The sequence below is a fragment of the Cervus canadensis genome, chromosome 11 (genome assembly GCF_019320065.1).
Source record: "Cervus canadensis isolate Bull #8, Minnesota chromosome 11, ASM1932006v1, whole genome shotgun sequence".
NCBI lineage: Eukaryota > Metazoa > Chordata > Mammalia > Artiodactyla > Cervidae > Cervus > Cervus canadensis.
The window spans coordinates 39,965,471-39,980,596 of NC_057396.1; the positions used below are offsets into that span (position 1 = coordinate 39,965,471).

General features: G+C 45.8%; 1 protein-coding gene across 6 annotated transcripts in view; it reads left to right on the forward strand.

The window, feature by feature from the left end:
* Positions 1–15,126, forward strand: part of SCUBE2 (signal peptide, CUB domain and EGF like domain containing 2) — a 69,625-nt gene that overhangs the window by 12,083 nt on the left and 42,416 nt on the right. For 5 of the 6 annotated variants that reach the window (XM_043481751.1, XM_043481748.1, XM_043481752.1 and 2 more), the window contains exons 4-7: positions 1,583–1,717; positions 7,293–7,418; positions 10,633–10,749; positions 11,480–11,569. In XM_043481751.1, the coding sequence (XP_043337686.1) occupies positions 1,583–1,717; positions 7,293–7,418; positions 10,633–10,749; positions 11,480–11,569 (468 nt within the window). The remainder of the gene's footprint in view (positions 1–1,582; positions 1,718–7,292; positions 7,419–10,632; positions 10,750–11,479; positions 11,570–15,126) is intronic. The other variant, XM_043481749.1, reaches the window with a different exon arrangement.

Consider the following 15,126-nt stretch of genomic DNA (forward strand, 5'->3'; position numbering starts at 1 on the left):
GATGGCTTCTTTATTGGGGCTCCTGCTCTCTCATCCTGCTACCCTCAGTGTTCTCCAGATTCTTCCTCTGGCCATCTCCTCTCTCTCCTTCCCTTTTTCCCTGCCTACACTCCTGTGTTTGACTTTCTCAGCTGCCTCCAGCATTTTATCAGGACACCACAAGTAAGTGGTTTTCAGAGCTGTCTTCACACCAGGCTCAGGTTTCCCGCAGTCTACTGGATCTAGCCCTGGATGTCAGCATCTCACATGTATCACCTCCCTGCCCTGCTAGGGACCAACCAATCTCCACCCCCAGCTCTTCCTCATGTTTCTCAGCCACCTCACCCTATGTCCACATGACACCTTGTCCACAGTTCTCTTTTATTTCTTCCATCCTAGGCATCCCCTCTGTTTTCCCCTTCTCCTCCTGCCCTTAATCTTTCCCAGCATCAGGGTCTTTTCCAGTGAGTTGACTCTTCGCATCAGACAGCTAAAGTATTGGAGCTTCAGCATCAGTCCTTACAATGAATATTCAGGGTTGATTTCCTTTAGGCCACCAACTCAGTGGGCATGAGTTTGAGCAAACTCCAGCAGGTAGTGAAGGACAGGGAAGCCTGACGTGCTGCAGTCCATGGGGTCACAGAGTCGGACACAACTGAGTGACTGAACAGCAACAGGCATCCCCACTGCCAGGGCCCAGGTCAGGTCCCCTCTGGCACCAGCCATGGCTATTTCAGGCACATGGTTGAAGCTGGACTCCCAGGTTTCAATTCTTCCCTTCCCTGTGTCCTTCCCCCAGTGCTGTCTTAGCCTTCCCAACATGAGGGGCTGACCGTTGTCACCCCAGCTCCTGTGATTTCCAATTGCCTCTCTGATGAAGTAGGAACTTCTTCGCCTGGTATTTAAGGTCCTCTGTAGTGTGACCCCAATTTTTTTCCCAGTTCTGTCTCCTGTAACTTCCCTACCTGTACCATGCTTCAGTCAAATTGAATGACCCACAGTTATTTGAACATACTCCATGTCCCCCAGCCTTCCTGCTACACGCACGCCCTTTCTTCTGCCTCCAGTCCCTTCTCCTGATTTCTCATTGAAGAAAGACTGCAAGGCTTATGCCTTCATCAGCTTTTCCAAAGAACCCATCCTGATACCCACAGCCAGATGTGACCTCCGTCCTCTGTACCACCGTTTACCCTACTTCACCATTACTAGTACAGTGTCTCTTTCCCTTTGCTGAAGGGGATGCTCCTCGAGCCAGGGAATTGCATCTTACTCATCTGTGTTTTATTGTCTCCTCTAGCACTGAGCTTTGGAAAGAGAAGGTAAATACTTACTGGACTGATTACCTTGTGTTCAGGTGGAGGGCCTATTTAAGGGAGCCACAGACCTGTGAGGGCTGGGGTTAATTACCTGCAGTCCCACTGGCTTCAATTCTGAGAGCTTCTGTGACATAAGGTCCTGAAGAGGGACCTCGTCTCTGCTTAGCAGGAGCCCCTGAGCTGCTGGGCAGTGGGGTGGGGAGTAGGGTGGGGGCTGGGAGTGTGCTGGGGAGGGGGTGTGTGTGAAGCAGCCCCACAGGCAAAGGCTCAGCCTTCTCCCCCTGCAGACGTGGACGAGTGCCTGGAGAACAATGGTGGCTGCCAGCACACCTGCGTCAACGTCATGGGGAGCTACGAGTGCCGCTGCAAGGAGGGCTTTTTCCTGAGTGACAACCAGCACACGTGCATTCACCGCTCAGAAGGTATCTCTGCTCGGCTGGGGGGAGGCGGGGAGAGGGGCAGGGTCACATCTGAGAGTCCCCCTACCCCCCAAGTGACTCTAGAGGAAAGCACACCATGCATAAAGTCTGGAGGCCTGAGGGTGAGTGGGCAGGGTATTTCAGCTTCACCTTCCTCACCTGGCAAAATGAGGGAGTTGGTCTGGGTGAGTTCCGAGGTCTCTTCAGGCTCTCACAGTTGCTGATTCTAATCTCTAAATAGAGCACATTTCAAGCATGACGATGTCTTAGGAGAAATGATGATCTGCCAAGTTTTTGAAAAAAGTGCTGCAAATCACAGCACCAAGTGTGAGCCTGCTCTTAGTGAGGAGGGAGGGAGGGGGCTGGAGCCTTCCTGTGGAGACTCAGTGAACTGCCCTGTTTTCAGCAAGAGTGGGCCTTCCCTGTATTTTCTATTTTTGGACTCTGACCTCTGGGATTCCAGGGGGCAGGTGGACCCCTTCCCCAGACTGCGGGGGGTTCTATTTTAGGGTTTCCTTCACCCATATTGCAGTTCACCATTTTGCCATAAATTTGCAGAAAACTCCTCTCCTCTGATGGCTTTCGTTCTCTCTGCTTTGTGTTTATACCTATTTTATTTTTCTGTTAGTTCAGTGGATTCTCAGGAGGGAGAGGCGTTAAGTTCTTGTGGCCAATCAACCATTTTTAACTCAGTGATGTGCTTTTAATTCTTCCGTGCTCTTTCTTAAGCCAAAGAACCACACTCTGATGGCGGTATGTCTCCCATGGTTGCCCGTGCCTGTTTCTAAGGGAAGTGCCCCAAACACTAGACTGTTAACTCCTTTGTGCTGCTTGTTCAGCCTCATAAGTTAAAATGAAGTGATTTTCAGTTTTTCTACTATTTAATCACAGGATTTATAGATTTATTATTTTAATTGTGGTGGTTTTAGTGATTTTTCAAGGGCTTCTTTGTGGAAGATGATTTTTGCCTCTTTTTCTAAGAATGATGGCTCCTTCCTTAGCCCTCCCCAGCAGGCCTGTTTGGGTGTTAAGAAGAGGAGTCAGAGAAACGAGGAATCGGATGCTCTTATCCCCCAGCCTGCTTACTGTCAGAGTGTGAGCTGGTTACTCATAACGCGTGGCTCTAATCAGGTGATCTCTTAGCTCCTGCAGGTGTGGCCCTTGACTGAGTAGCAGGTTTGATTTTCATTTTCCTGAGGGGTTCTCTGGACTCTTCCATGAGCTGTGCCTCTGGTCTGAGGCTGAATTAAGATGCCAGCAGCACGAGAATGATCCTGATCTCAGGGCCCCTCCCCTCTGGCTGCTCAAAGCTGCTTCCTGGAAAGTCCCTCTGGCTTCCTCTTCAGGTGGCGGGGAGGTAGAGCTCGTGGTCCTGTAGGCAGAGCTGTGCTTGAACACCCCCAGGATGCGTCCCACCTCTCGTGAAGCCACTGGCAGTGATTAAGACCTTCTCTTACCCTCGCTCCTCCAAAGTGATTCAGCCCCTTCTCCTGTCCCCAAGTCCCCCAGACTGATTACAGACACAGGCTCCTCAGACTGCAAGACCATAAGAGCAGTTCCTTTCCACAATCTGTGTTTTCTAAATTCTTTACGATTCAGACATTCTTAGAACCCCTGAAGAGTATTTAAAATGAGCATATTTGTTTGGGGCTAAAACCCAAGTCCAAGTATTGGGGTTGTGGTCTGGAAGCACTCTGTGATTTTCTGTTGTGTTTTAACCTGGATGCTGGGTGAATTTGCGGTGGCGTGAGCCCACAGATTAGAGCCGCTTGCAGCTGCCCACTTCCATTGTAGGGTTTTAACTCTCCAAATAGAGCCAGCCCTAAACAGTATTCCTCTAGGATGCCCTCCTTGAAGTGCACGTTAAACTCTTAGAATCTATATTAAAATAGACTTTAAAACCCACAGCTGATCCTTTAAAAATGGTTGAAAGAAGATAAACACTGCAAGCTGGTATTTTCTAGAGTCACCGATGTTGTTATTAATAATTATATACTAAATGTTCTTTAATATAAGGGATCATACTAGTTAATTCCAAGAGAAACTCAAGCTATTTGTGTTTTTTTTTTTCATCCTTAGAGACCCCAAAGTGCTGAAAAAGAGACTGTGTGTTTTCACCCATGTAATGGGGGTAGGCTGGAGAGAGACACACGGCCCCAGCCTGCCTTTGTCCCTATTCATGGGTGCTCAGGCTCTCAAAATGAGCATTTCTCTTTTGTTTTGTCTGCTTTGAGAATATTTCTAGATGTTTGCACCGCTGCCTTTTTAGAGTAGTGGGCAAGGTGGCAGGTTAGTGAGTAAGGGGCTGTGCTGTTAGCAGGGTCTGTTTCTTCCTTTTCTTGCCCTATTTGCAGGGATTATTTTTATTCAGTTCCCAATAATATGCTTCAATGATACCCTGGGCCAGGGGTCTCCCAGAATGGGATATTTCTCAGGTTTCTGAGCTGTTGTCTTCCTGGTGAACTAACAGTCCTAAACATAACTGTCCAGGCAGTTTCTGGGACAGCCAGGATGCTAGCTGGCTTCCCCAGTTTGGACCAGTCCATCTGCCTACCCTAGCAGTGGCCTTGTTTTGAGTCAGGGTACTCTGAAAAGCTTCGGGGGCCCCTCTTAAAAAGCCCTTAGCATTTCCAGAGTCATTTAGACTTTCAGTGTCTTCTGGTAACTTTAGGTCTTGCTTGATATGATGTGACATCAGGGGGCAGCTTCTTTGTGCATCCCCATGTTATCTGGTGCACAGTCAGTTCTTACAAAATATTTCTTGTGCAAATGAATTGCTCTGAGAAGCAGTAAAGGTCACTTTGCAAACAGCTTAACAGACTTGTAAACAGAATGAAAAAGAAAAAGAAGAAGCAGCAGCTGATTTGTATGGGAGTGTACTTTGGGGTGCTTCCCCCTACTCCCAACCCTGGGAACCATCTTATGCAGCCCAGCATCAGAAATATCGGGAAGCAGCCAGCATGAGATGTGGAGGATAGTCTCCCGTAGGGAAGGAAAATGATGTTTCTACTGCTGCCTTTTCTTGGGCACTGTTACGTTTAGCCCTAGATGCTCCTGGAGCCTGTTATTGTAAATGCCCTGCTGATCCAAGAACAACTGTAATGCTGGCTGGGCCTTCTTAGGAGGACAGGACGCTTCCTGGAGGCATTTCCCACCTCCTGTGCCATGTTAGCACTGGGAGCAAATACTGTCTTCAGAAATCACCAGCCCAAGCCAAGAGAGAGCTCCCCTCCGACCCAGTGCGAGCCTCTTTCTGTGTTAATTGACAGCAGCCCTTGGCACGGGTGAATGGATCCCAACCACCTCCAGCAGATTGAGTGCTGGAGCTCAAACAGCTCGTAACTGTCAGATAAAAAACAAGAAGGTTTTAAGAGAATGTGGGATGTATTAGCTGTTGCCCTCTCTTTTGGAATAGAAATGACATCTGTTTGTATTAAAACAATCATTCCCGTTAAGCATAGATCCATGGGTCCCATGGTGAGAATTGGAGAGAAATGACTTTTGACTTCATTAGAACCAACTGGCTAAGGTTTTAGGGGCACAATACAGAGCAGTATTGGATCCTGGAGAAGTCGAATGAAAGCTTTTTGTACTCATGTTAAAAGAGTGCCACTTCCAGTATTAGAAACTGTCTTGTCAGTGGAGAATCAATGAGAACAAAATCCCTACTCTTAAAAATGTTTTAGAGTTACATTGCACAAATGCAAAAAAGCATCATATGAATACATACCTATTTAGTGCAGTTCAGTCCTCAGTCGTGTCCAACTCTTTGCAACCCAGTGGACTGCAGCACTCCAGGCTTCCCTGGCCATCATGAACTCCTGGAGCTTGCTCAAACTGATGTCCATCTAGTCGGTGATGCTACCCAACCATCTCATCCTCTGTTGTCCCCTTCTGCTCCTGCCTTCAATCTTTCCCAGCATCAGGGTCTTTTCTAGTGAGTCAGTTCTTTGCATCAGGTGGCCAAAGTGTTGGAGCTTCAGCTTCAGCATCAGTCCTTCCAATGAATATTCAGGAATGATTTCCTTTAGGGTTGACTGGTTGCATCTCCTTGCAGTCCAAGGGACTCTCAAGAGTCTTCTCCAACATCACAGTTCAAAACCATCAATTCTTCGGTGCTCAGCTTTCTTTATGGTCCAATTCCCACATCCATACATGACTACTGAAAAAACCATAGCTTTGGCTATATGGACCTTTGTCGATAAATTAATGTCTCTGCTTTTTAATATGCTGTCTAAGTTGGTCATAGCTTTTCTTCCAAGGAGAAAGCATCTTTTAATTTCATGGCCGTGGTTACCATCTGCAGTGATTTTGGGGCCCAAGAAAATAAAGTCTCTCACTGAACCCCATGAACAGTATGAACAGGCAAAAAAGATATGACATACCTATTAATGTTGAGCAAACCAGGGAGAGGTTTTGAGAATACTCTTGGGTATGATAACAGTTCCTGCAGAGTGCTAAGAGGTCGCAGGATCCTAAAGAATTGGTATTGAGAAGAGGCATGATGCTGGCAAACCACACAGATGTCTGCTTTTCTGCGACCCCATCAATTAGACAGATGCATACTAAACCATCTAGGAAAATAACTCCCTTCCCACCATATTTACCACAAGATCAGGCCTAATGAAAATTACAGTTTACCTGGGAAGGATTTTATAGCCGCTCAAGGAAACCACATATATGAGTTCTCTCTCTCTGTTCTTTCTGCTGTTGACCTCTGAGCCTGCTGAGGGAGGGCCCAGGAACTATCTGAAGGTGGTCACATAAGAGAGGTCCCTGGGCAGGTGTCCATAGGGTGATGCCAAAATACAGAAGGAGTCACAGTCGTCTCCAGAGTGTGGATTTGGTGAGGGTAGAGAGGACGGTTAAAATTTTCTGAAAATCATCTTTGAGAATATATGAAAGGGAGGACTTCCCTGGTGGTCCAGTGGTTAAGACTCTGTGCTCCAAATGCAGGGGGCTTGGGTTCAATCCCTGGTCAGGGACCTAAGATCCCACACGCCACAGAGCATGGTGCTTGCCTGCCCCCCGAAAAGAATATGTGAAAAGGTTGAGAATCTTCACCTGTCTATCTGCAGATTTTTGTAGAGAGATTCTCCTTTTCTGTTTGCATTCTTGATCAGTATGGGTAACAACATGGCAGAGATAAGAGTCTGAGGACAAGTTCCTGGGGTCCACAGGTTCTGATTCCACACCCAACAGAGAGTTCTTAGTGGTACTTATTTTTTTTAATTTTTTGATCACACCATGTGGGAACTTAGTTCCCTGATGAGGGATTGAACCCAGTCCCTCTGCAGTGAAAGCGTGGAGTCCTAACCGCTGGACTGTGAGGGAATTACCTTCTGGTGGGTACTTTCTTCTCAGTGTATTAAGTGGGCTCCTATCTCTGTTGGAGAATTGAAACATCTCATCTTTTGGGTGACATAAGAAAATTTTCACATCTCTGTTAACTGGCTTGATATGAATGACATCTTCTAAAACATGGGGCTGATGGACACCAGGCAGGCAGGTCTGTGGCTGGCCTGGGCTCTGGATTCTGATGCAACCTGGTCATTGGCTGCATGCTGCTGTTTTGCAGAGGGTCTGAGCTGCATGAATAAGAATCACGGCTGTAGTCACATCTGCAAGGAGGCTCCGAAGGGCAGTGTTGCCTGCGAGTGCAGGCCAGGCTTTGAGCTGGCCAAGAACCAGAGAGACTGCATCTGTAAGTACAGACTGGTACCCCACTCCTGCCCTCTTGGAACCATGAGCCATCCTACCCCAGAGGTTGTCTTGTGCAGCCCAGCATCAGAAACATAGGGAAGGCAGCTGGCATGAGATACAGAGAGTAGTCTCCTGTAGGGAAGGAAAATGATGTTTCTAAAGGGACCAGTCAGAAGGAGCTCACACTCAGGAGTGAGGAATGTGAATGCTGGGGGACAGGTCTCCCTCTTTCCACGGAATAAAATCAAATTTCCTCATTTGGCAACTCTTCGATACCCGCTTCCTGCTTCTTGTACAAACCTCATCGACCTCCTTTCTCCAAACACTAAATTCCTTGCTTTTGGAGGATAGTTCCCATTCTTTCATGTTTTCAAGGCTTTTCCAAGCCTTCCTCCCTTCCTGGCTTGGTGAATTCTCACTCAATATTTATTTACTTAGTTTTGGCTGTGCAGGGTCTTCGTTGCTTTGTGTGGGCTTTCTCTAGTTGTGACGAGGAGGGGCTAACTCTTCTTTGTGGTGCTCGGGCTTCTCATTGCTTCTCTTGTTGCAGAGGACTGGGCTCCAGGGTGCACAGCCTTCAGTAGTTGCAGCACCATGGGCTTAAGTGCCTGTGGGATCTTTCCAGACCAGGAATCGAACTTGTGTCCCCTACATTGGCAGGTGGATTCTTATCCACTATACCACCAGAAAAGTCCTAACTCAATTTTTAATATCCTGCATAACTTCTAATAATGATAAAGATAGTAGGTACTTTGGGAGAGCATTAATTATGTGCAAAGGCTTATCTAAAGAGATACTGTATTCCATTTAATCTTATAGGCATCACCTTATGAGCCAAGTTGAGAAAATTGTGGAGAAGGTAAAGTTATAAGGTCACAGAGGGAGCAAGTGGCAAATGGTAGTATTCACAAACAGGTCTAGCCTAACTGTAAGGCTTGTGCTCCTAATCACCGTGCTACACGACTCAGAAGCATTCCCTGATGGCCTCAGACAAGGCAGCCAGTTTGTATTTTGGCTCCCACAGTGTTGTTTATTCCTCAATTATAGCACATGGCTCTGTGGGTTGAATTCTGTGTTTATGTGTTTGTTTCCCCAGCTATGAACCTCTCCAAGTCAGGGATTTTGTCTTACTTTTGCCTCTTGATCTTATCCTGGATGTGTTCAATACACATTTGTGTAATGGATGAGTCAGTAAATGGTGTACACAGTCCAGGTGCAGCTGCCTCGGGATGAAGCAACACAATAATAGCTCCAACGGATAACAGGAAACCACCACCATTAAAGGTGTTTCTAAACCATTATTTATACCAGAGGAAACAGTGAGGGTTTCCTTTTAGGAACTCCTCCCAAAGTCATTGGGCTTCCGTGGTGGTTCAGCTGGTAAAGAACCCACCTGCTAAAGCAGGAGACACCTGAGATGTGGGTTCCATCCCTGGAGGAGGAAATGGCAACCCACTCCAATATTCTGGCTTGGAAAATTCCATAGAGGAGCCTGGTAGGATGCAGTCCATGGGGTCTCAAAGAGTTGAACATGACTGAGTGAACATGCACCTCTATTACATTTTGGGGTTTCTCAGGTTGCTCAGTGGGTAAAGAATCTGTCTGCAAATGCAGGAGATGCAAGAGTCACAGATTCAGTCCCTGGGTCAGGAAGATCCCCTGGAGAAGGGCGTGGCAACCCACTCCAGTATTCTCGCCTGGAGAATCCCTTGGACAGAGGAGCCTGGCAGGCTACAGTCCATAGTGTTGAAAAGAGTTGGACATGACTGAAGTGACTGAGCATGCACGCAGCATGCCTAAAGTCATGGACTTTCTAGAAGATGCCCACAGTTTGCTAAGGTGGTTGTTTACAGTGAGTAGACCTCTGTGGTTAAGAGATGGAGAGACAGGGACTTCCCTGGTGGTCCAGTGGCTGAAACTCCACACTCCCAATGCAGGGGGCCCAGGTTTGATTCCTGGCTGGGGAACTAGATCCCACATGCCACTACTAAGACCTGGTGCAGCCAAATAAAATATTTAAAAAAAAAAAGAGATGGAGAGACAGTTTTGCTAGTGAAAGACTTCTCTCTGGTATCTCCATCACAAAGCAGAGCACAGCCTCATAGCCTGACAAACTCGGGCTGATGCCACCATCACCATCAGCAAGTTCTGACAGCCTCATAGGCCCCTAAAAGTGGGACTGGCTACAGCTATCTTCAAAAAGAGGACCCAGGTCTCTGCAGGAGACTCACCTGTGGATGAGATTCAGCATTTTACAGCCTTTCAGGAGCCAGTAGAGTACCTAAGAGCTTATTTTTTAAAGATTTAAAATGTTTTAAATACATCATTGCTCAAATAATATCATAAGATTATATTCAGATAATATTATAAAACTTGAAATAACAAAAAAAAAATCCAGAATTCCATCACATAATCCAGCTGTTTTGCTTTTCTCATATTCCTATTTAGTTGTTGATATGCATATGCAATTTTTACACAGCTATAATCACAGAACATTTTCTTTCTCACAGTGCAAATATAGTTTTAGTTCTTTTAAATTAAAAAATTAAAAATGATTGTATAAGAATTTAAAGAGTCCAAAGAAACATATAACCTTCCCCCCTCCCATTTCCTTTGCCAGAGGTAACCACTGTTCAGTCTGATGAATAGATAGTTTTGTGGTTGGCTTTCTTCTCCTTGGCTTGTTATCAATGTGTTCATACACAGTCTTTGTAATTGTTGGTTAATGTTGCATTAACTGTGTGTGAAGAGTCATCATTTCCTCTGATTACCCTCCCTTCTAACTAATCAGATGTAATCTGATGATAGAAACCCTAACATATACATATAAATTAAATACCATCTGTTCCAGACATAAAACGTGATAGCATTTCCAAATGTCCTAGGACTTCTTCTGATAGAGCAGAGCACTAGTTTAGAATCTTTTGGTATCATTTCCTCTAAATGGTGAAAATCTCCCTCCACCTTCACATCTCTGTCTTCCTATACAGCGTTGCTCAGATCTGTCATTCAGCATTTCTACAAGTCTTATTGTGACTGCTTGCTTACATGGACGGGGATATGGACTGAGTCAAGGTTCTCTCTTTTATGCACAGTGCCTAGTACATGCCAGGTGCCTGAATACTTCCTGAATGAAAATCAGAGCTCTTCCGGAGTAAACACAGCCCCAGGTGTGGACATCTCAGTGTTCCATGTGTTGATTCATTTTCTCCTAGTGACCTGTAACCATGGAAACGGTGGATGCCAGCACTCCTGTGAGGACACTGCTGAAGGCCCAGAGTGTAGCTGCCATCCTCAGTACAAGATGCACTTGGATGGGAGGAGCTGCCTCGGTGAATGGTGACCCCAACACTGGGTTAGGGTCTTCCCCAGACTGCTCGCCACTAACCCAACCCTAACCCAAACCCTAATTGTTAATAGCGTTTAGAACCAGAGGTAGGGTGTTTCCAGTGCATTTGCCTTCAAGCAGGTTCCATGCTGCTTCACATGGGGCAGGGGGAGTACTCCAGACCTGGAATGGGGGCCCTTTTCTCCCTGTGAGAACTTGGAGAGCCCTTGTTCCTCTCCTGGACTAGACTGCTCCTGGAGCTGGTATTCTGGAGATTGGAGCAACACCTCCCAACAGGGCAACCGAAGTTACAGCTAACCATTCATGATGACAGGGTGGCCTTTGCTGTCAGCAGAAGCCAGAGTTGCATACTTATGGCTGGATGCCTGCCCTGTCCATCATGATGTGTCCTTTGCTAGCTCCATTTTAGAGGTTCCCCGATCCAAGATTCTTTTTATCCTGAACTAGAGGTTCTGAGGTGAATCTGAGGCTTGCATTCCCCAGGGTCTGTGGTCAGTACAATATAATAAAAAAACTCTCTTTCTCATATTTAATGTCTATTAAGGCTCTGTGGCCATGTAACACAGAGCCTCATTGCAACATGTTTTTATTGAGCAAAGAGTCACATTTCTCACATTGTTCTCGTGTCTGGGATTTCCAAGGAAGTGGTTGTGCCGGGGATGAACAATCTGACTCATTCAGTCTGAGAAGTGTGCTCTTTGCGTCTCTTGCAGAGCGAGAGGACATTGCCCTGGAGGTGACGGAGAGCAACGCCACATCCGTGGCAGATGGGGATAAACGGGTGAAACGGCGGCTGCTCATGGGTAGGTGCCTCACACACACCCCCAGCCCAGCCACTGCATTGTCCCTTTCCCTCCCCAACTTACGGCCTCAGTACTGGGGCCATGTGCCCCGGACCAGTTGGAGCGGAGTCAGCAGCTCCTGTCCGGCTGGGGTGTGTCTGTTTTCCACTCATTGCTGTTGCTGAGTCACCATCCAGGACCCCTGGTCTGGTGGGAAGAACGTCGGTCCAGTCCTCAGCATAGCTGATTAGCGTCTGAAAGTTGCCGTGGGACTTGGACAAACTGTGTCCTGGTCTTCCTCTAAAATGGATGTAATACAGTTGACCTCTTTGGGCTATCAGGAAGCTCAGTTAAGACAATAATATGCCAAAGTGCTCAGAGTCCACTGCCTGGGACTTAGTGGGTAGTCAGTACATGTTAGATCCCCTCCACTCTGAGTAACTATGAAGAGAGAGGCATTTTGGGCAGCCCCTGCTTAGCATGGCACTTTGGCTGGGTTTTTGTCCACTGAGTCTTCTAGTTCAGACTCAGCCCGTGTTAATGGCAGGAGAGATGAATGGAGAAGAGTGGCACTTGGCTGAGGGATACAGGGAGGTCTGCCAGCAGGTCCGCTGGAGATGGAGACAACAGACAGCAGACGTTCAGCCTTGGCTGTGGGGGCGGGAATCAAGCAGCTCCTTTGATGTTATTATTCTGGAGAAAGCTTGGCTTGACTTAAATGAAACTGATCTTTTGATAGCTTCTGGATGTAACGGTCAGGTAAGATACTAAGCAGCCATTGGTTACCAGGCAAGGCAACATTTCTGAGCTCTTTTCTGCTCTGCCATATTAAAATTGTTATTTTTAATTGCCTTTGAACAGTATGTATGAATAATATAAAAACCTTAAAAAGTTAATTAGTATTTAATAGTACTTATAATGAAATAGATCATTTCCTTGTCTCATAACTTGCCATTTGCCAGCGGCCACAATTTTTAATTCTCCTGGTTGTTTCTTCTTCTCCTGACTTACCCTCCCCCATATTTCTGAAAAGGGAAGTGTGTATAGTTATTTCTTGATGTCAGGTTTTTTTTTTTCCCTGCACCACATGGCTCATGGGATCTTAGTTCCCTGATCAGTAATCGAACTTGCATCCTGGGCAATGAGAGCACGAAGTCTTAAGCACTAGACCGCCAGGGAATTCCCTTGATGCGTCAGTTTTAAATATTGGTTTTTGACTTCCTACCACGGAGGATTAAGTTGTTAAGCTCCCTTTTGACTCCCTCCCCCAGTACACACACAGACTCCCCCCATACCCTTAATATGTTGTTATTCAGTCACTGAGTCATGTCCGACTCTTTGCAACCCCATGAACTGCAGCATGCCAGACTTCCCAGTCCTTCACTATCTCCCGGAGTTTGCTCAAACTCATGTCGATTGAGTCCATGATGCCATCAAACCATCTCATCCTCTGTCACACTCTTCTCCTCCTGCCCTCAATCTTTCACCATTCTTGTGTAATTTATCAACATATGTGTTTACATATTATGAATATCTAAATATGATTCACCGCTGAGTTATATAATGTACTGTGATTATATTTTCTTGTTTTCTTAGTGGTGGTGGTGGTTTAGTCGCTAAGTCGTGTCCGACTCTTTGCAACCCCATGGACTATAGCCTGCCAGGCTCCTCTGTCCATGGGATTCTCCAGGCAAGAATACTGAAGTGGGTTGCCATTTCCTTCTCCAGGGGATCTTCCCAACCCAGGAATCGAACCTGGGTCTCCTGCATTGTGGGCAGATTCTTTACTGACTGAGCTGTGAGGGAAGCTAGTTTTCTTAGTCCCTCTTACCATTTTTTTTTTTTTTTCAAATTTCTGGCAGAGCTCTAAAACCCTTTACAGTGTGTTCAAATACAGCAGATAACTTGCCAATACCATTTTTTACAAAAAAGCCCCTTCTGAGGCTTCCAGCCTGCTCCAGTGGGGCCTCACTCCTGGGCCAGTTGCATATCTGTCATCTTGGCTTTTCCTGGAGCACCCACTTGGAAATTCCTTTCCCCATGCTCCTGCTTTGCTGGGTCCCATGGCTTCTGTTTTGTTAGTTTGCAAGGGTAGATAGAGATTTTTTTTTTTAAACTCTGCACACCCAAAAATGCCTTTATAGTTTACCTTCCCCCTTTCTTAAGAGTTTGGCTTAGTATAGAGTTCGAAGTTGGGAAGAATATTCTGTCAGAGTTTTGAATAATGCTCTGTTGTTTTGAACATTCAGTGTTCCTTCCAGAAGTCTAATTCTTGATTCTTTCTGTTAAACCTATAAGAGCTTTTCTCTGGGTGTTTTCAGGGTCTTAGCGTTGTCCCTGGTGATCTGAAATTTCACAACAGTGTCCCCACTGAAGGATTTGTCTCACCTGTTATACTGAGCACTCAGTAGGCCTTTTCAAGAGGGACATTCGCATCCCCAGGTTCCAAGAAATTTTCTTTTATTTTTCTTTCAATAATTTTCTTTACTTTTCTCAGTCTTTCTGAAACTCCTATTAGTTGACTATTGTAACTCCTGGTTTGCTCCTCAAATTTACTTCTTTTTTCTCTTCTTGATATTTACTTCCTAGGAGATCCTTCATTTGTTCCCCTTAACTTTCCATAGGGTTCTTTTTATATTTCAGCCTTCATATTTTAATTTTTCAAGAACTTTACTTTGGTATTTTGTTGTTAGAACGTGTTCTTATTTCATGGATGGTTTTCTTACCTCCCTGAGGAAATTAATGATAAGATTTTCTAACTTCTCTGTTGTTCCCTGGTATTAGCTTTGTTTTCCCCAGATTCCTTTCCCCTTGTTTGTTTGACTTGGTGTATTGTTTCATACTAGAGGCTTTCCTGAAGTGTCTGGTGATCCTCGGCTGACTTTTCACATTTAAAAGTGGAATATTGAAAAGCCACTTGGATAATCTGTCAGCTGGTGGGCTTTATGCTTGGTGGACTAGGCAATGGCTTAGTCATTTCATCTGGAGATCTTCAAATGCCAGTATCTGCAAGTCTTTTACTTGGGCAGGTCAGTTTAACTGGAGAGGAATCCTTCAGTCTCCTGCTGGGGTTATTTAGGCTTGGCTGCCAGTGTCCCAGGAAATAGGGGGATAGAGGGTGAAAGTGAGAGATCGCTCTTTTCACAGTATAGACTTTCACCTAACAGCATCTCCCCTTCCTTCCTCTGCTATTTCTGGTGCCCATGAGTCCAGGGTTTCTCTGGTCTGACTTTTTTCAGAGAATATATTAATCTTCTTTACCCTGAATAGGGATGAGCTATGGGCTATGGAATTAAGATGGGCATCTGGCGGCTTATTTGTTATACGGACTCTCAAATCAGTCTTCATATTTTAATTCCGTCCTCACCTCTGCCTCTTGAGTAACTTTAGTGCTTCCAGTTCCCAAGCCCCTCTGGGATTCTGTGGTTCACACAAGCTGACCACCTGTTGGCATCTCTCTGCAGACTGCCAGAGTTTAACTGCTAGTTACCGTTCCTCCATTAACATGCCACTTCCAGAAGATTTGACGTCTTTCATCTATTGTTTTCTATTTTATTTGTCCTTAAGGATTTATACTT